This window comes from Bacillus rossius, chromosome 1, assembly GCF_032445375.1.
Source record: "Bacillus rossius redtenbacheri isolate Brsri chromosome 1, Brsri_v3, whole genome shotgun sequence".
Classification (NCBI taxonomy): Eukaryota; Metazoa; Arthropoda; class Insecta; order Phasmatodea; family Bacillidae; genus Bacillus; species Bacillus rossius.
The window spans coordinates 114,021,943-114,044,285 of NC_086330.1; the positions used below are offsets into that span (position 1 = coordinate 114,021,943).

A 22,343-nucleotide genomic window follows, 5' to 3' on the forward strand; every position below is an offset into this window, starting at 1 on the left:
AAACTTATCGACTCACGGCAATGTTTCCTACTTACCATAGTTTTCATTTGGGAATTATTTATATACTTAGGTACACTGTTATGACAAAAACCCAAACAAACTGTCAACGTTTGATGGCTTTCACTGTTACAGGCCCTCCGTGTTCTTATAGGGTAGGGTATCTTAAAAAGTATAGTCTATGTCTTGTAACTTGTGTCACATTCGAAAGTCCTCAATAGTAGTAGCAATGGTCTACGTATCCTTCTACCACTGTTGTTCCGTCAGCAGTGTTTGTAAACAGTTTATTATGTTGTCAGTGTTCGTAAATAATTTGATACTGTGTAAGTGACATTTGGGAAATGGTACCACTGGTAATAATTTCGAGAACTAACTAGTTATATGATATACTATAACCAGCTACCCCGCGCATTCCAAATGGGGAAACATGGCATTACCAGGCCATCACTACAGCTCTAGAGAATTGGTAGTTCATAATGTCTTTCAGGATTCACCCCCGTGCCCATACGTTAGAATGTATGTGATTGCCCTGTATGCTAAATCTACACAGTTTTACCATCTACGGAAGTTCTAACGATGCTCTCTCTGATTGTTTCAGTGTCCGGGCACGTCGCTCTGAACTTGTTTGGGTAAGTACAACTTACGTGCCGTAACTGCATATAGGCCTAGGTAATTTAAGCCAAACGTAAGTACACTTAAGCATTTGATGCGTATGTCTGCTCATCTCAGATAATATCACGTTAGACTTTCGATGTAGTGGCTCTCCTGTATGATTACTGGTTGACAAAGTTACAGGAAGATCACTTCAAATCGGATTTCATGTGGACGGTTTTCCACGAGTTTGGATATAAGAGAAGCGGTTTTACTGTATTTTATTTTTTCAAGACACGTAATATTTTATCATACTTATTTATAAGTATATTTTCATATAGAGACTTTTTTCGAAGTGATTAATTTTATTAAATGCATAGTATGATAAGTTCCTGGTCGAATTACAGTTCTGATAGTTTCAATAAAGACTATGAATGGTATTAAAACTGTAGGGGTTCCTGTTGGTACTAAGTGTGTAAATATACTAACTATATTTTAAATCATCCAAATAGAATTAATGATAATCATAAAGGTAGGTATAATGACAGAGTTATTAAAGTCTTGTTCTTGTAAATATATGGGAATAATCCTAGAATATTATTAATTATGATTATTATATACATAATGAAACATATTATTTATAAATTTTGGTTTCGTGATTCTTAAAGTCAATTTCGCCATACATTTTTATTGACTTAAAAGTGTACATTCCTTTAACATTTAGTTATTGTTTTAACGTCTTGGTACCGGAAGGAAATGTAGATTTTATTTGGACTTAACGACATAGAACAGGGATGTTGAGAAAGGCACCGGCCAGGGAATGCCATCAGAGCATTTGCCTGGAGTGCCAGGATGGTCGTACCGGGGTTCGAACTTTGGTCCTCTAAGAAACGAATCCAGTGGCACGCCAATGCACCACCTCGGTACATCCGGAAAGGTAGATTAATGACGCCGAGATGCCTTCACAGTGTCGCTCGTGCGGTCTCGATCGGCTGGCATGAGGCAGCTGACGTCTCCATGTGCAGATCATGTCCGGGAAGTGACATCCCCATCCTCTCCCCTGGCCTCAGTGACCTGTAGGTCGCGGAGGTGTAACCTCACACTCGTGGATTCAATGCTGTTGCCTCCTCGTCTTGTTCGCCTTTCTTTGTTTTGATGGACGGTGAAAGTAGCCTTGCCTTGATCCCAATTCCTTACCTGGGCATGGCAACGAGAAGGTGAAGGTCTCTCACGTGGTGTTCAAATGTTAAATAAACTACGAAGGTTGCAGTGACAGTTGCACTATTTTGCCATAAATATAAACTGTTTTACAAAATAATTCTCGCAGAACAGTTGTTGTGGTATCTGAATGGTTGTTAGCCTCAGTAGCGTAGTCGGCAACGTTCCGGGAGCTCTGGGTTTGAATTCCGGGTAAGAAATGGATGTAAGTGGTATTGTCCTAATCGCCTCCTTGGCGCTTACCCATACACCAACAACTACAACAACCACAACTACACGAGTTGGAGTTACATAAAAAAAATACAACATTAAGTTGGGGGGGGGGGGGGGGGTGATTGGCTCCAACTGTGAGGAACTTGCCAGTAAGCCACTCATCTTTTGAATAAAAATGTCTGCAGGCCACTTGCCTTCCACCAAATTGACCTGGGTTCAATTCCTGACAATTTATGTAGAACCCGGATGATTTTTAAGTCGCCTCGTTCTCATTCCATCGCCCTTCATCGTCTCTAATGACCCCGATGACAACAAGAAGTTAAGCCATAATCGTGAGCCAATGTAGGCCTTGAGCGCAGAGGACAAAAATCAGGTATCCCGTCTCCCATTAACGTATGCAGAGGGTGGTCGAGCATACAGTACCTTCTACATGAATAGTGCGTGAAGCCGTGTTGTCCAACTGATGGTCTGCGTCATGCTTACGAGAGACCCTAAACATTGTTGTGAAGTGTAGTGTTTACATTGCGGAAACAGTTTCAAATACCTGTAGTTCATGGACGTGGCTGTGTTTAACTAATTGATACTTCTAATGTGGCGATGTTGACGTAGGAAGCCATTTAGTTTTTAATGGCTTTGCTGCCGAAGATGTCGAAGACGCCGTCTCCTGGCAATTCCTAACTCCCAAGAGTGTACGCAAAAATTCCTTTCGGGTGACAAGGAGTAGGACGGGTGCAACCACTTTGCCCGCTGTTTGCTTTAAAATTCTTTCCTTTTGTTGGTGAGAGTGATATATTTTTATAGTAGTTTTTGGGTTTCGGGTGAGGGGGGGGGGGGAAATATCCCCAATATAACTCCCTTCCTCCCCTACGTACGCCGCTGCAAACTCCATACTTAGATCAGATTCACGAGTTTTAGCACGATCGCGAGTTGCGGGGCAAGATGGCCGCCGCGCGTCACTGCAAGGGGTACCAACCTGCGCGCTCTGCGGGCGGTGAAAAGCGTGCCGCCGCCGATCCGCGCCAGAGAAGCCGTGGCGCGGAGGAAAGTGAAAACGTGAGATAGTCTTCCACGCGATTACATTCTTGGGAACGAAAGTGAAGACGCTCAGCCACGGGCGAGAACACGATAAGAGCTCTGGATAGTCGGTTGCTCGCGCGCGCAAACCCACACGCACGCTGGCTGCTGTTCCAGTCGCGGTCAGTGCCGTTCCTGTCGGGCTACAGGATGTCCAAAAATAATTGGCGAAACAATTTCACCAATTTCTCACCACCTTTTAGTAATAGTTTATAAAGTAATTTTTTTATATATAACAGGACATTATTGTATACAGGTTTTTCCAGAACTTACCTTTTAGCCAAGAACAGTTGATGAGCCAATTAATTAGACTTCAGAAGAAAAATTGAAAAAAGTGTCTTAGGTTTTGATTTAGGCTATAGGCATTCTTTTTTGAAGGTTTTAAAACCAACCTTACACTAAATTATTATTAGATTCTGAAACTACAAAATTTTGATACGCAATCATAAATAACATAACTATTGATAACAGTTTTTGATAAAATCAAACATACGATTTTTGGAAATTAGGGGATTCTTTCACGACCTGTGCGGAAAATTTTTTAATCGGCTAACTTTGTCTATTCATACTGTAAATATTTATTGAAAAATAATGGTTGCTAATAAAATAACTTGCTAAGTTAGCATAGCAAATTTTTTACATTATGAATAATCAATATTACCCGATTAATAATTTTTGTCGCATAAGTCGCGCAATGAATTTCCCCCCCCCCCCCCCAAAAAAAAAGTATAGCATTGATTTTATTTAGAATTATTATCAATATTAGGTTTACTCATGATTACGTTGTAAAAATTTGTACTCATTATCATATGGTTTGATGCGGGTGGGGATTTTACATTTTACGAAATAATGTCTGCCTATAAATTAACATTTTGGTTTTTGATTCAGAGCCATAATTAATTGGCCATCAACTTTTCTCGGCTTGACGTTGAGTGCTGGGGCATTCTGTATATGCAATAAGCAAAATAAAACACTTACCTTGTTTTTAAAACTAAGGGGCCACTTAATCACACCTCGCTCATGTTTTACGCCAAGCAACTGATTCCTACTTTATCATACAATCTTGTAGAGAAACTTTAGATGACCATTTCCGTTCTGTGTGCAACAGCATCGGTTGTTCTGCCTACTTTATTTATTTTTATTATGATGGACTCGAATTCCAGAGGACTCGGGTTAGAACACCGGCTATTCTAATGTATTTCTATTGTTTTTCTAAAAATAAAAAAAAATAAACTTTTTCAGGTAAGAGGTGAGATTGTTCCTTAATACAATCCATAACAGATTCCTTGCCAAATGTCCCTGATTTTTTTTATGGTCTTGCTGCCGCAAATGTATGGGTTTTTCAAGCTTATCTATGTCTAATTTAGAAAGGTCCCAATGGTAATTTCAGAAGCATTTACTCGGATTGTTTTTTTAGATCTAGCGATCTCAATAAGTTGTTACTTGCTTTGATTGAGGGGATTTAATATGACGCTTGCCAGAAGCGAAATGAGTTGAGTGTTTCTCTTTCTCTCTCTCAAAAATATATTTCGAATAAGTTGGCGTGGTTCTGCCAGCCTCATGTGCTGTAGGGGTCACTGTTGTGTCGAGTGTTCGTGTCCCTCCTCTGCTGGCTGTTTTTTTATTTTATTTTTTTTTTAAGGATGAGTTAGTTTATACGTCGTCACTTCACAAATCCTCCTTCCTGGCACGAGACTGGTGATTTTTTTTTGTACTTAGCGTGTAGTCTAGCGAGGTCATTAGAGGCAGGTATAGATTGTGCCATGTAACTTGTTTTTAATTTTACAGCCGTAAAAATTAATACTAATGGTCTAAGTGTCCTTCTGCCACTGTCTTCAGTCAACAGCGACTGTGGTCAGCACATGTTTGTAAAAAATTATGTGAAGGTTTGCAAGAGACGTTTGTGAAATGGGTACCACAGGTAGGCCTACTACTTTCTTGAGGACTGTCGGAATTTGAGAAAATTATGTGACACAGGCTATGCGCTCGACACCACGGTCGAATGATGCTGGGGCAGGTATCGGCCGTGAGCAATATTTATAAATAAGTAAACATCCCAGTATTTGCCTGGAGTTATTTCTGGAAAGAAGGGCAAGAAGAATACGGAAATGAGGATGGCGGGTCTGGGACTCGAACCCACGGTCCTCCTGGGATGCCAGACCAGTGACGTCCTCGCTCCATTCCAAATAAGAACAACAAATTTGGGTGGGCTGAGTCGGGACACGACCGCAAGTTATTGACGTGAATACGCGTGTGAATGGTAATTGGAAAACTAGTCCGGGCGACGTCCGCCATCTTAGCTTTCTTCCTCTCCCAGCTGAGTCTGGTCAGTTCGGCGTCGGTGAGAGGCTCTTCTTGGGATCTTCACAAGCCCTTCTCTCTTCTTATCGTCGTTTATTGCCATTCCGATTGTAATAATTCGTCATGTTCGCGACACTGTAGTTTTTTAGCATTATTATTCGTAATTTCGTCTCACTGTAAACTTTTTTTTAACTTTTCAAACAAAATTAATTGTATTTTATTCAAATTGGTTAACGCGGGTGTCCAATATGTGTACTGAAGGTAAAAGAGTCACCCGGAATCGAACGTTCGAAAAACTTGCCTATTACTCATAGTGACCTGTAAATGTTTGAAAAAAAAAATAAAAAAATTATAATGATACTCGCGTATACGTTTACCCTATTTATGAGCAAGTGGAACTCGATATAGTAATCCCAGTTTAAATTTTATATCGTTTCAAAATCTATCTTATTTTCGCAGTGGCGTTCCTGGAATTTTCGGGGGCCCTGAGCTATTTACTTTGGGGGGGGGGGGGGGGGGGTTGCCCGTAATATTTTTTTAGAGGAGCCTTACCAGAGGCGTGTACTAACCTGAGATAAAATGAGATTTTAGGGGCACTACACTAGAATATTTTGAAAATAAACTCTAAAAACAATTTACTAACGATGGTTCTGCTAATTTATCTTAAGAAATATTGATATTCATTCGTAACAAGTTAAACTCTGGTTAGTTTTATAAATACTAACTATAAAGTTCTGATAAATTCACACCACTATATGAGACAGTGAAATCACGTAAACTTTAGATTACATGCCAATAAAATCCAATTCTTATTTTTTTTTATTTGAATGTCCATATTCTTCAGAGAAAACTAGACGAACAAGGAAAATGAAAATGTAAAGTGCCGTCTCGGGGCCCTGGAGCCGCCTCTGCATTTCCCTTACACTCCGCAAAGGGCGTGGATACCGATGGAGGCCAGGGGGCCTGCTTCCCCCCCACCCTTCCGAAATTAAGAAGCCCCTCACTTAGGAGACTCGCTTACGCTTGCAAAATCGTGACTGCGAAACGGGATTGATAAATGCAAACGTCAAAACTTGTGTTTTAAGGAAACATTTCTGTGTATTTTGTATATTGCACGCATGTAGGCCAAAATATGGGCAGTACACAATCTATCCAGAGATGACTAGTGTCGGTGTGCCCAGAAACTCTCGGGCCGCGCGGAGTAACCCCTGCACGGCAACCCAGTGTGGCTCTATGCCGCACGCGCGCCCCTAGCCGTGACCCGCTGGCTTCCCGGCGGTCGACGGCCCCCCCCTGGCCTGGGGAGGAGGGTTGAGGGGGGAGGGGGTCACGCGCCGGCGCGGTCCGCCCGCTCCGAGTCACGGCCAGTCGCGTGCATTCCAGGGAAATCTGCCCGCCGCGCGCTGCAAGTAGGCCCGCGCAACTTTCACCCGGCCCCGTCCGTGTGACCGAACCCGCGAGTGAAAGTTCTCCGATGACGTCGAGGCATAGAACAAGGAGAGGGATATTGAAGTGCGACCATTACAGTGGAAACTGAAACCTTGCTGCTTTTGCGCGACATGTGACGCTATCTGTTGGGTGGACCCATAACTACTAGCAAAAACAACACGGGCGGGAGGTTCAAATCCAAAGTGTTGGGTTTTTATAATGTTCATTTAACGACCTGGCGGCTAACTGCTTAGCAGCTGAGGTTTAAGCTGTGTGAAAAACACTTACAGCTGTTTTGTAATAAAAGGGCATGTCCTATATAAATGAATAGGAGATGCAAAATTTCTTCTATGCCACACCACAAAATCTGTGGCTGCCAAAATAAAGTTAATTTAATTTTCACTAGTTTGTTTGCGTGATAATATATTGTGTACCTACCTATTATGTACTTCTCACGGTCAATGTAGGTAAGCTACTAGTAACATATCATGAAAGCTACTGTCTAGCGAGCGGGCCCGATACTACTTCAAAAAACTAAACCACTTCAAAACTACTTCAGTCTCAGCACTAGAGTTTCTCTCCCACGGCAGGGGGAGGATATTGCCCCCCCCCCCCCCCACCCCCTTAACCCTGCCGGTCGGAGGTGACGTCGACAGCGACACGGACGCGCTGGATTCGCCAAAAAAAAAAAAAAATGTATTAACTTGCGCTCTTCTTTACGACTCGTCTACCAAGTTTACATGCATGCCTATTTATTGCACTGACACATTTTTCCTCCTTAGTCGGTTGCTAATTGAGTTACGGCTCTACAGAGGTACCAACCCCCGCAATTGCAACAAACATCCAAAAGATCACGTGGAAACTCTTGACGTCTTTCTTTTTCGGTTTAAGCATGACTGGTTTACTATTTATTCTCCTGGCTTATAACTGGCTAAGGGCTGCCTTAAAGGTGCACTGAGGTCCAGTCATCCGCGTGAAGTCAGCGAATGTGAGCGTCAGGTCCCTTCGCTACACAACGGATCCTCGAAATAATCGTGGCTCTGCCTACAAGCAACGGGGAAGGAATTCGCCATGGCCTACTGTTGTCAACTACCCCGGCATTTTCCTTGAAAGCTTTCGGGAAACAAAAAGGTTGGTAGATGGGCTGGGATTCAAACCCGTGCCCACCCCGAGTGCGACTCCAGTTGTTGCCTTTGCCACTGCGTCGCGCGGTACATGGTGGCTGTTAAATATATTAAAATCAGCCATCATTTTGTTTTATGAGTAACATCTTATCTCTATGTATACGGCATTAGGAAGGAGTAATTTCGTGAATGGACGGAAGTCGCGTGGAACGGAAATGTGTAACCACGGTACTTTAAAAAGATGGACAGTATTTTGATAAAATTCCTTGCCGAAAATCTGGTCCAAAGCCAGGGTTTAGCAATTTTTTTTTTTTTTCAAATTTGAACTGCTTTTATCGGAGCCGTTTCATTATATATTTTTAAAATTTCGCTATGCAAATGGAATGATTTTATAGTCGGCGCGGCGTAGCTGCTCCGGCAGCGAATTCTAACGGTGGGTGTGGAAACTACGAGTGATTCACGTCAAGATTTGTAGTTGAAAACACAATTTGCGTATATTTATCATTATTTTAAAGAATTCTAAGTTACATTTCTGGTCCGATTTCGTATTATAAATGTATTTGCAGCATCAGAACACACGAATTTGCTCGTTACCGAGGTTAGATGTTGCCTATTTCTGGGAAGTACTGTAAGACTTACTATAAAACTTATAAACCTATAAAACTTATTTGTTTTGCTTAGAAATTACAATCACAGTTATTTGTGCCAAAAATTTAACGAGAAACACAAATTCAGTACAAAATAATTTTGAACATTTTTCAACATGTGTTTAATAAATCTTAATGTTTGATATAATACATTCTTTAATGAAGGCAAGGTTTTGAATATCACAGTATCGACCATAAATAACAAACATCATGTATTATACACACAAAAAAATGATCATGACACTACTCAAAAACTAACATACCAAAGTTGCATTTACTGTATTGGTTTATCAAAAGTTCACTTTTCACACCTAATCACTTTAATAACAGTAATAAGTAGAAAAACCACACTCTAAATTACTTTAAGGTCGTCAGTTTTATTTTCCAGTCTTTTAAATAATCATAAACAAAATCTTCTACATTACATTACCTCTATGATTCACACGTGTAGCGAAAGTAGAATCAGGAGTTCCTCCCATATGATTTCGACCTACAAACTTTGGCTGCAGGTTCAACACGAAATAAATGAATAAATAAAATTGAAAAAATACATACGACTATTTTTTGCGAAAAGATAAGAAAGCTCACTAGACTGCAATATGGTATGCACGCGCCAGAGGTTTCTTCCTTGTGATTGGCGGCTGTCTGCGAGAGAATACGTTGCCTTATTTGGCCGGGCCAATCAGGCGCGTTTGCTGCTGCGCTTAGGGATCGTCCATTAATCACGTGAGGCTCGAAAAAGGGGGGGGGGGGGGGGGTCGGGAAAAATCACGAAATATCACAAGGGGGGTGGGGGGGGGGGGGGTGTAGAGCGATATCACGTGTAGTTATTTTTTTCGCGCGATTTCTACTTATACGCCTTTCCTTTATTATTTTTATGCCAGTGAGAATAAACCTGCAACCTTAATGTGTGTCTGGACATTTTCATCACTGTGCTTAATTTTCCAGAATTAAATTAGATTATACCTATATTTAAAGATAATATTCTGAAATTTTTAAAAATATTTTGTACCAAAAAAAAATACACCTAAAACATCACCACAAATCACTAGGGGGGAGGGGGGGTTAAAAAATTGCTAAAAAAACATCACGTGATTAATGGACGACCCCTTAATTACTGTGATTGGTGTGCTGACAATAGACATGCACCCGAAAGAAACTCAACCAATCACGAAACACAGACGATGCTACAATGTATTAACGTTCAGCTAATCTCGAAATCTTTTCGCGAAATTTGCATGCTTCGCAAGCCTGGTATACCCCTTTGAAGTTTGAGCTGGAAAACTGTTTTACTGCAAATAATATAGAAAATATTTCAAATGGAGCACTAAGCATTTGGATAACGTTTAACTGGACGAAGTTGTACAACAACCGTTTAACTTGTTGCTGTAGAATAATAATTTTATCATAAACCACTTTCTTCAGCGTCAAAACGTGTTTGAGAAAACCGGGTACCGATTTCCATGAAATAATTTTACAACATCAACAAGTTTCGCAGTGGTTGTAGAACATTATTTGTTTTTAAATCAAACGTTATACAGGACTTTAGGGCCGCTTGCAGTGTCAGGTAAGTAAAATCCGAGCAAAAAACTTTGCAGATTAATCAAATGGAGAAATACTTTTCTTTGCCTCAAGTCACAACTGTGCAAGCCGGCCTTAGTGTTTCATCTTAAAAAAATTTCTCTGTTATTTGCAATATATAAGTTGTTCAGCTCCAACTTGAAATGCGTATAAGCCTCGGGAAGCCCTTTAGACGTTTTCTACATATTTTTTTGGTGATGAACCTGTAGCTGAAGTTAGTCGGTCGGATTCAGACTCGCACTGTCTTTCTCACTTGAATGAGAACACGCCTAAGTTGAATAACTACTCAGGCCTGGAGTGTCACAATTCGCGACTGTACCACGTTATCGGTGTCGGAGAGAAACACAATTTACAAACTGGGACATACACACATGCACTGAATGGCTAACTGTGATTCATTTGTCGACATCATGATAGCTCATTTTTACCGACTGGGAAATGTTGCATGTTCAATTACCTACAGGCTAGATTCAATGGTACTGTTGGGCTGCTTGTCCTCAAGAGAGGATGTATCAACCTCAAACGACCTGGACTTGATTCGACTCGTCTGTTGTTGGCTTGTTGATGGTTCACACTTGCTAACTTCGTGTTCGGACAACTGTGGCCCAATTTTAAAAAAAGGAAATACAAGTGTTCAGAGTTTTAACTTGTTTCGCATTTAAACTCTTTCTTAACTGGTGAAATCCACTTATATTCTGTGTCGCGTAACTTGTCTCAAAAGTATCACCAATCAGTGTCGGATGCTAAAAGTTAGGGGAAAAATTTTGAAAAAATATCAATGAATTTTGGGTGATGCAAGGTGAACTTTGCACCTGCCTATACGGATACTTCTGCAGGCCTATTAGTCGTGTGTGTCAGTGTCAATGTAATGTAAAGTTTCTTGACTACACTTGTTCAAATTCTGAATTTTTTTTTTTTTCAAATATTTCAAATTGCCTCCTCCCCCCTACAAAAAAAAAAAGAAGATCGCTGTACACGGCAAGAAGAGCGCAGACCGCAGAAGGAGGTGGAGGGCGGCTAGCTGCGGTCGTGCACGCACACCAGCGCCACCTGCTCGCCGCGCACCACCAGCTGGCCCACGTGGCGCTGGCACTGCTCGCGCGCGCCGTCGGAGCGCAGCACCGTCACCCGCGGCGGCTGCACGCGCCTGCGCACCGGCTGCTGGGCCCCGCCTGCGCCGCACGTCACACTCCCCTTCTTCCCCTGCTTCCCCTTCCTCTCCTTCCACATTACATATCGTCGGTCTAATTAGCAAACCTCGTAACTCCACTTTTTGTCAAAAATTGGTTTTTGGTACTACTATATACTCAGTTATGTGCTCTATTACCATTCCAAAAATCATAACAATAAACAATCCCTATGGGCTACAATCCTATTTTCAGAAAACCTCTTATCTCCAGCTGTCGATTTCCTGCATATTAGCATACCTCGTAACTCCATTTTGTTAGTAAAAAACACAGTGTTATTGTTGCACTGTCTATTAATTGTTTTTAAAATATTTTTTTAGTTGTTTCGATATTGTTGGTACATATGGAGCAGGTACATTTTATTATTATCTCACACTTTAACTATTGTCCATCGGTTATTTATGCATACAAAACACTTATTACAATAAATTATACTATTCAAACTTTTGTAATACAGGCCATAATATAAAATGTTTTTGGAGGTAATGTCTAAACTATTTTATACGATTTAGCTATCCATTCTTCATTTCAGAATGTCAAGAGCCAAGAATGATTTCGGCATGGATCTCATGAGTATCCCTTGTAGAACATCATACATTCTTTACGATATTGGCACTTCCATTGTTTTCTTTTACTGTTTTCGATTTGAAAGCCAAAGATGGCTTCTGTTATCTGTGGAACGAGACTGAGAGGGGCCTTGGTTCAAATGAGTTTGCTACAATAATTTGCAACTTCATCTTGTCGCAACTACCTTTGAGGAACGATGCCGACAAATTGATACTTTATAGTGATGGTTGCTGCTATCAGAACAGAAATATGACTCTCGCCAATGCACTCTTACATATATTGGTGACAAAGTGTGTAACGATAGAGCAAAAGTTTCTGGAGGTCAGACACAAACAAATGGAGGCAGACTCCATGCACTCGAAGATAGAAAATAAGCTGAAAAACAAGAAGATTAATGTTCCAGCTGACTACATCGCAACTTGCAGGGAAGCACACAGAAATCCAAGTCCATATGAAGTTCATTATTTGACTCACAGTTTTTTTTATTAAGATTTGATCATGCTCAAGTGTATAGCTTTATCAGACCAAGCAGAATAGCTGGGGATCCATGTGTTACCGACATCAGAGCCTTGAAGTACACTCCAGATGGGGTTATTTCCTACAAGTTGGGTTTCACAGAAGAGTGGAAGAACTTGCCTATTCGCAAAAAACATTACTGCTAAGCCATTTGATAGTTTGCCAGCACTGTACACTAAGAGACTGAAGATAAATAAATCTAAATACGACCATTTGCAGTCCCTGAAAACAACTATGGAATCAGACTATCACTTATTTTATGATAGCCTTCCTTTTCAAAACTGAAGCAGTGATTTTCTGAGGGGTAATTTTTTTTTTCTTTTCCCAATTTGTTGGAGCAATATTTATTGCCTCATTTATCAGTATTTATAAACTAGTTTTATCTTGATGTTCTTTCAAACGAATTCATAGTCAATGTTGATTTTATGTACCTACTATACAATATTGCTGTTGTGTATTGTATACTGTCCTTACTGTTCAATATCGGAAATAACCCTTGTATTGTTAGAGATACTTTTTTATAATACACGAATAAATTTGGTGCTATAATTATTCATCTCAAAATTGTTCTAATATCAATATTAAGTTTATGCCAATAAGAAGATTTATATCTTATCAAACCTCGTATCTCCATATTTAGTTTGAATTTATGATTGTAAAACCTCGTAACTCCATTAAAAAAAGGTTTAATAATTAAAAACTGACACAGAGTTTATTGACAAACGTCAGGGGGTGTTTTAACTATTATGTGATGAATTAAACACATATTTAGTACAAACAAAAAAGTTATTCAGTTTTTTTCTTCTCTTGTAAAATTTGTCTTTAGGGAGTTACGAGGTTTGCTAATTAGACCGACGATATGCAACATTTTCATTTCATTTGTTTTCGTACCCGTGTACTTACCAGTGTTTTTAAGTGTACGTTTTAATTTACGTACAGTATATTTAATTTATGTTAAATTAAAAAAAAAAAATTGTTTGACAAAGTACAGACACTAATATTTTACTGTTGCAATACCTAAATCCTAAATCATATACATATACAAGGTCCAATAAAAAAAGTTATGATAAGAATATTGATACAGAATTTTCCGTCACTTAGCAGATAGTGCATAATATATTTTTTTTTAATGTTCGCCTTGTAATTCACACTTTTTTTGTAGTCTTCAATGATTTGTCGTCCCATCCTGCGCTCCCTCTAACCCGGCGCCCCGGACAGCCTCCCCCCCCCCCTCCCCCACTTACCTTCCTCCCGACAGCCAGCAAGATCCGTGCATGTGGTCACCCACACTTGCATTCTTAGGAAACCAGCTACCAAACAGAGATCTCTTTGGCTTGATGGATTTTAGCCGCGTCAACAGTGAAAAGTTCACCCACGTTTCGACAGACATTGCATTCGCCATCATAAGGGTTACTCTGCAATATCGACCGAAACATAGGTGCACTCTACTGTAGGGCCGCGACGTCTTGGCGGGTGGACTCCCTAGAGCTCAGCGACCTTGTAATCGACACGTCCCGCCTTGTCTGCTCCGCAGATAGCAACGGCCTGGAAGTCTTCATGCCGTTCCGAAAACATTGGTCGAGAACAATCTCACGTACGGTGCAACACAGCGCAGATCTTAATGATACAAAGATGCGATAATGTTTTACGGTAATTTATTATTTAAAGGTAGTGCACCATTTGCTCGACTGGGCAGCTTAATTAAACATAGTTAAACATAGCTATACAATTCTTTAAAGTTAAGAACTAAATTTGTAATTGTAGGTTGCTGTAGGAAATACAATTAATTATGACTTGCATGTAACTCCCTCGCTGATGCTTTATTTTCCATTTGGTTTGGCTGAAATGTGAAGACGATCGCCATGACACTTTCACGCACTTCAAGAACCTTACCACTTTTATGCACACGGGTTGGTATTTTTTCCATAACAGCACTCTGAAAGAACCATTTTAGTCATTTCGAGCGGGCCGAAAACCATATTTATAACAAACCATCCTCGCGTATTTTATAGTTTCCTGTTGTTGTGCTTGCTTTATAAACAAGAGAGGCTCCGGGAAGGAAGCCCTCCTAGAACCAACGCTTACAACTATCAGTCTGTGCATTTCCTGTTGCCATTACACCTTCAAAGTCACCTTTCTTTTGCCAATATTTCTGAAAGGTTAAATAAGTGTCAACCCAGGATTAATCCATGTCAAATATCTTCTTCCCAGCCTCCCTGCACTGTTTCATCTGAGTCAGGTACTGTGATCACCAAGCCAGGGGCGCAGCCAGGGGGGGGGGGGGTGGTTAGGGGTTCAACCCCCCCCCCCCCCCCTTAGCACAAAATCTTTAATTAATTTCTTATTCATCACTCAAACAAATTTCATATTAAAATTAATAAAAAAAATACCATTACAATATTTAAATTTAAGTACCGAAAACTGCTAAAATAGAACTATTTTACACCTTAAAATCCAAATTTTCCCGGGGGAGGACCCCCGAACCCCCGCTTTAATACGGGAGGGGGGGGGGCGGGCATGCTTCTTAACACCCCCCATACACAAATCCTGGCTACGGCACTGCACCAAGCAACAACGTCAGATCTTTCGAGAAGAAGTATTCGCTTATTTTGGCTTCTTTCCCACACAAAACCCATTTATTTGAGTATTTAACGCAGCGATGTCATTCCCCAACTCAATTCGATTTTTTCTTTCAAAACTGGCAGTAATTTTCTTGTTGTGGGAACCACTTTTTTTACTGCATAAAATTCGTGGCTAGTGTCTCTGATCGCACTTCTATCAAAATCATCAACTGACAACAAACGTTTCCCTTTTTTTTTTTTTTTTTTTGGCTTGAAATGAATAATTAAACACGAGAGGCTGTTTCACGGTCAAATAAAGGAGTGTTACATATATGTAAATATAAACATATAAATTGTAAATAAATAATATATATCATAAAATCATATATATAATAAAATATATAATGCAATATATAATGTATGTGTTTGTATAATGTATGTAATGTAATATAGCGTAATATAATATCATGTAATATAATGCAATATAATGTGTAGCAATATTGGCTACACTTGTAGCTAACAAATATTCTAACAAGCGGTGCAGAAAGTTTGGAAAATTGCCAAATGCAAAACAAACAAACCGCGGGTGAAATTACGGGGAATGCGTTTAAAAACGTATAATGTTGTTGTTTGTTTTTTATTTGGCGTCTCTCTGTTGTGTTTTCGGATGCGCGAAACTGATCTTTGGCTTATACCTGTGTATCGCGCAGCTCTTTCGGTTGCTTTTGCAAGAGGTACTAGCAGACATTTGTTGGCAGCTTCATCACAACACTTGATTACACTAATTATAATTCCCCTCTCCCCACTATGTATTACTTTATTGTATCTTGAATGTCCTGCGTCGGGCTCCATTGATCACTTCAGACTTTGAGCGTGGCGCCTGATGTTTTTGCTATGAACCGCATAGCGGCTGATGTGCGCGCGCAGCTGCTTCCCCTCTCATTTACTCTTCCCCGCTTCCCCGCAAAACGACACGCCAAGACGTCGCGGCCCTACAGTAAAAGACCCACAAGCCGAGAAAACTCAGACATTTGGCCGTGATAGTCTGCAATCCTTAACGTGAATTAAAGAGCAAGAATAAATAAAAGAGAATAAAACAAAGTGCGAAACGGAAACATATCACCAAAGATTATAACTATATAAAAGGTAAGGCGTTCAGTGGCGTGCCCAAGATTTTGCTCTGGGGGGGGGGGGGGGTCAGGCAGAAGGCTAGGGCCTTTCCGGGGGGGTCTGGGGGGTATGGAATACCCCCTAGCTAGGCGGGGGGTCCGGGGGTCCTCCCCCGGGAAAATTTTGAAAAATTCGTGTTCAATATTGCTGATTTAGGCTATCTAAAAATACTGGCCGTAACTTCATAAAAGTCAGTTTTATGAAGTCAGTTTACTCCAACATTCTTTAATTGTGAGTGTCATTGAATTTATTTTAATATCATACTAAATATTTATTTTTTCATTTTATAAATTTAATATTAAAATATTTTTAGCCCTGGGGGGGGGGGGGGGGGTCCGGTCCCTCTCGTCCCCCCCCCCCCCCCCAGGCACGCCCCTGAAGGCGTTGGCAAGACGCCTGCAGTGCGAGCAGGTTCAGGCGCGAGTGTAGTGTGTAGAGGAAGTGGGCAGTGGCGGAAGCGCTGTCCCAGAGGCGACGCGGCGGACCGCAGATCGCGCGACAGCGGAGACGGCGAAGGCCACGCGCATGCGTCCTGCAGGCCCTGACCCAGTGTCCCGCCTCCCTCCGGCCTTGAAGTCTCTCACCCCCCCCCCCCCCCCCTCCGTCTCACGCCTCGCGCCACAGCCCGTCCTGTCGCAACCACGTCTGCTCGTTTTATAATGTTGTCTATCATTTTGTTTTATCTTTACGAATTTCCGCCCGGCCAGTCGGGGTTGTATTAGTGTTAGTGCGGCGGGATGATAAGCGCGACCGTCGCCGGTGCTTCTAGCGCGTAACCACCTCTAAGCGCATGGCTCTGACCAAGGCAACTAGGGGATCTGAGCGGTAACCGTGACATTATTTGGCGGAGAAATGAAGATAATGATGTATTACAAGTCCCTTTGAGTGCTTTCAATTTCAAGAATCTTACTGAGTGTTTCATGACAAAAATATTCTGAAAACAGGCGTTTTAGCCGTTTAAGGCTCGGACTCAACAGCTATGCTGAATTTTTTTCTTCTTTTTCGTCGATCAGGGTTCCCAGACTGTGTTCAATCATTTCCCCTGACTCATCAGTCAATCTGGTTACGAAACCGATTTATTATCAAAACAAACTTCAACAAACATACGTAACAAGCAGAATTGAATATAAAATGTTTTCCTGCGCAATATATAGGTTGCACTGACCTCTTAATCAACACCGGTCTGAAAAAGAAACTTATTTATTGGTTTGTTCCAACTTTGAAAAGTTGACAGTGATCAGATATATAGATATAGATAGGCAAATAAATTATTGTGCTTCAAAATTAATACACTGTTCTTTGTATTACTTTACGTTGAATGTTAGTAGAAATCAAATACGGATTATTAACTGCAGAAGAATTTATATAGGTACGTAATTAAAATACAAACCGGTAAAACGACAAAATATTAAATATTGCCTCTACTGTTTTTTAACCAATACATTGTACATTTCCCCGTGTTTTACCAAATATTTAAGGCACATTTTCCTATTCATGAGTTTACCCTGTTTTCCAGATTTTTTCCTGTCAGCGGGAACCCTGTTGATTGCACATTTTTATTAAGAAATGTTTCTAGAATGAGACTACAGACTATGTCTTGACCAGCTGAGAAAATCCAGAATATGAACTGCTGGTGTGTGAACTCAAAGCAATTCGCCAAACAAGATTTTAATAATGTATAGCTATTTGCCATGACATTTTAAAAATATCAGATAACGAGTAAAATATATACTTGGCGAAAACATCTGTTACAGAATGCAAAATACACTGCTTGTTTAGTGTAACATCCGAGTAAATTGTCTTGAATAAAAACATAGCTTAAAAATTCAATAACGCCACATGGCGGGTGAACCTCTTCACCCGCCATGTGGCGTTATTGAATTTTGAAGAGCCTCGCCTACTGGGGTAGCCATACGGTGTGCAGAGAAAAAACACCGAAAAAGCCACAAACACATCCGGGAAAAAAAAACACGCTATTTGAAAACTACAAGATATCAGAGTGGTGTCTGTTCAAGAAAAACAATTAAGAATATGCTGAGGGCAGATGAGTATTTTGTTTCCGTATTTCGTTTTTAAACTGTATTTTTATGAGAGTGTAAACGGCTTAAAAGCGTGTATTCAGAGTAGTTTTCAGGCATGAAAAAGTTGGTGTAGATTTTTGAAAGCACTCAAAGGACTTTAATTTTATTTTTATCTTCATTTCTCCGTCAGATACTGTTTTGGGTACCGCTCTAATCTCATATCTGCATTATGCACGACGAGGAGACAGCGCGCCAGCTCAGAGCCAGACACCGCACTAGAAGCACCAGCGAGCGTCGCACTCATCATCCCGCCTCACTATGGAAGCTTTCTAGTGAGCTAGAAAGAAAAAGAGGAGGCCTTACTTAACGTGACTCGTTAGCAGAGAAAAAAAATATTTTTATAGATGGATGCACTATTTTTTTTCTGGTACAAATTCAGCGAGAGAGATGAACAATCGTTGGGGAAATCCCGTACTATGGAACTTGGGGAATTCACGAATTGTGGAAGCAAAAAGCACGTCATTGCAATGTCTGTGCTAGATTAGACGACCTCACTGAGAATCTGTAAGTCCATGCAGGCGAAGTTACTCTAACTGGTTATCGTAACGTGAGTTAATGAAATCAATATTTTATTTTAATTGAAGTGTTTGCATGGAAAATATTGCCAAAGCAAATTCTGGTAGTTTCCGACTTTATTTTTACGTATTATATTTTCAATTCAGTTTCCGATTGGAATATTTTTGTTAACCTATAGGAAACCCTGGCAGCACACACCAGTAATCCTCAGTTAGCATCCTAGCCTATCACAAGTTCACCGCGTCAAGTAACTATTACATTTTCAAAAGCGTTTCCTTCTTTTAAGGGCACCGTCTGCCCGGGCACACACGGTGTGCAGAGCTTCAGAAAAAACAACGCGAATTGAAAACTGATCAGGATATTCGAGTGGGGTCTGTTTACGAAAAGCTGAGGCCCGAAAAGTAATTTTGATTTCGGGTTAAGTTTTGAAACTGTGTTATTAGAAGAGTTAAAATGGCTAAAATGCGTGTTTTCGTAGTAATATTTAGGCGTAAAACAACCGGTACGGATTCTTGAAAGCACTTAAGGGACTTTCTTTCCGCCTTTATTTTCATTTCTATGTCATACAATATTACAGTCACCGCTCAAATTTCACAGTTGCCCTATGGACGATGAGAAGACTGCGTGCCAGTTCAGAGCCTTGCGCTTAGAGGCGACACCGCGCTAGAAGCACCAGCGAGCGTCTCGCTATCATCCCGCCTCACTAACACACATACACCCCGACTAGATGGCGCCATATTTATATATATATATATTTTTTCATTTTTACGTCATTACTATTATTTAAGGGGTATTTCTGAATTTTTAACACGACAGCTTTCTTGAATTTGTGGCTGTTACAAATATTTCCAATAGATATTCACTAAGCGTAATATAATGGGCGTAAGAAGTCGCGAAATTGTATTTACAATCATGAATATATTTTCTAACTTTAAAGACATTGTATGGTGACTTGGAATAGATTACATTGGCAATACTTGAACTAATATTTATATTTTAAAGTTATATGAAAGAATATTGCATTAATGATTCTAGATTACGAACTGAAATGTTGCAATTTTTGGTTCAATCGAAGCCATGTGTCTTTATTTCAAGTAGGTACATAACCAATTTCAGCACGGATAAAAATGTAATATTGAACAAATTATCAATCCGCAAGGATTCCAAACTGAAATGAACTTCAAAATGTAGGTCGATAACGTACAAATACAAAAATTCAGCATAATTAACCTAGCTACTTTCTCACCCGTTTTTATGAGCTGTAATTAATGACCACTGATTCAATCATAAACTGGATATTACTTATCCATGTGCTGTCAGCGTACAGGTTATTTTTTTTTTTAATTCTGAAGCCCGGGAATGCCACATGCTGCAGATGACTGCAATGTGCCCAGCAGAGAGTAGCTGCCGCGTGGACCGTCTGGGAGTGGCCCAGGGTCAAACTGAGCCGGAAGAAAAACCTTGTGCAGTAAGTAGCCTACAGTAGGGACACTTTCGAAACCAAAATCATTGCGCGTAACTGCACATAATCAAACTCAAGTATAACCAGTTTTAAACCCTGTCAAGTTGGCAGAAATCAAGAAAAGTACTTTCGCAACTTACGGCTGGGTTGTTTTTGTCTCATTTACTTGTCATTGCTGTTAGTTGAGAGCTTTTCCTGTAAATTTCTTCCGATAGATCCCCTTGTTATGTGTCGTCCGAAATTTTCTCTACAGATATTAACATTATTATCTAATAACGGTAAAAAAAAAAATCAGGCGTGTTGTAAATTATAATCACTTGCGTGAACTTTGGCAGTTCTAAAACAAAGTTTAATAAATACGTTGTGAGAAAATTTGCTACCCAAGAACAAATACATGAAAACTACAGGAATAAATTTACAGAAAAAATCCATAAACTAATAGTATTCACAAGCAAATAAAATAATATGACGCGTTAGCCCTAACCTTAACCACTTGTTGACGGTGCTAGGTTAAAAAATGGCTGGTCGTTGAAATTATTTTATTTTCGTGAAAAGTCACATATTTATATTTGAGACAGTGACACTACTGACATCAGTAACACCAACCAGCAAATCACTCTACAGCTAGTAATATCCCTCATTGCTAGTGAGTTTCTCGTAAAACTTTAAAATACATAAATACATTAAATTATATAAATTTTTGTCTTTTTTCAGCTTACGGATGACAGTTTAAAATAATAATAAAAAACCTTGGCGTTTCTTTATACGTTCATTTGTGATGACGCAGAAGACAAACCGCTTCAGTCTTCATTAATGTCATAATCTCCTGATATCGTTATAGTGGACACACGTGGTACAATTAAAATATAACTAAAATAATTCTTATAAGCTACTCTTGAATAAGTCAAGATTCGACTGGGCTGTTATTATGTGGCGTATAGCCTGAACCAAAGTTTACAAAGCCAAAGGGAAACTTTATAGTATTAACTGTTAAATGACTTTTAACAAGATGGGCAGTATTTTAATAAAATTAACTGTCGAAAATCAGGTCCAAAGCCGGGGTTTATTAATTTTCGCTTTTATCGAAGCCGTTTCATTATTTAGTTCAAAAATGTTGGTGCTAATCAAATGCTTTAATAGTCGACGTAACTACTCTGGCAACGAATTCTACGTTAAATTTCGTGTCCCGAGTTTCGTACTGTAAGTGTATTTGCAACATGAGGACACATGAATATACTCGTTACCGAGGTTAGATGTTACACATCACTGGCGAGTACTGAACGACTCGCTCACAATTTAAAAAAAAAAAAAATGTCAAGTCCAAAATTGCCGCGAAATAATGTTTACTTCTCCTAACCTAAGTAAAAGTGTTGTTGGCTTGAGGGCGGTCCGAGAGAAACGGGAGTTGGCAGCACTGGGACCTGCGCGCCACCTGCCGCGGCAGATGGGACGGGATGCTGCGCGCGCAGCCGGCGGAGGGCATGATGGGTGGGGACAGTGAGGCGAAAGAGGCGGGCGGAAGGTCGGCCAGTCACCCAGGAAGCCCGCGCGCACCCGGAACGCGCGCTACGCGACGGGGAAGTACGGGGAAAGAGGGGGAGGGGGAAAACTTCTCGGCGGTGAAAGTGCGGGAGACGAACAGGCCGTGTGACGCCGCCGCGCGCTGATCAAGGTGACGCGACGGCAAGATAACGAGACAGCGTCGCGTCCTTTTTTTTCTACCCCCGCCTTTTATCTTTGACATCGGACAATCTCAATCACCTAAACAACCCACGCGCAGTCACTTCATATCCTTCCGCTTTACAAGTGAACCAGTTTTAGCGAACACGCGTTCGCATCAAATAAAATCAATTATTACCAACGTCATAATTCTTTTACGCTATTCCGTTTTCAAGTTTTCATTCCATCTCAATGAAACCAGATTTTTTAAAATCTTTTTTGAGGGGTGGGAATAGTGTTACGTCATAATTTAACAGTACCTACATTTAAAAAAAAATACATTTTCGTTCAGCGAACACGAATCAAAATGGTAATAAGTTGCCACTAAAGCCCTTTCGGCATGGTACGAATGTCTTGCTCCTTGTGTATAGTTGACTCTCCGAGGCCTTA

General features: G+C 40.4%; 2 protein-coding genes across 9 annotated transcripts in view; one reads left to right on the top strand and one right to left on the bottom strand.

Moving 5' to 3' along the window:
• The window catches only part of LOC134542448 (ecdysone-induced protein 74EF-like), a 507,486-nt gene that overhangs the window by 327,766 nt on the left and 157,377 nt on the right, over window positions 1-22,343 (top strand). For all 5 annotated transcript variants that reach the window (XR_010076802.1, XR_010076801.1, XM_063386723.1 and 2 more), the window contains one exon: window positions 596-626. The gene's annotated coding sequence lies outside the window, so the exon portion shown is untranslated. The remainder of the gene's footprint in view (window positions 1-595; window positions 627-22,343) is intronic.
• LOC134542433 (U7 snRNA-associated Sm-like protein LSm11) overlaps window positions 1-22,343 on the bottom strand; it is a 195,055-nt gene that overhangs the window by 140,230 nt on the left and 32,482 nt on the right. Inside the window, exon 5 of one of the 4 annotated variants that reach the window (XM_063386683.1) lies at window positions 7,235-11,346. The exons of the other annotated variants lie outside the window; for them this stretch is intronic. Coding sequence (XP_063242753.1) covers window positions 11,192-11,346 — 155 coding nt within the window. The 3' untranslated portion in view covers window positions 7,235-11,191. Of the gene's footprint in view, window positions 1-7,234; window positions 11,347-22,343 lie in introns of those variants that run through there. 4 annotated transcript variants of the gene reach the window in all.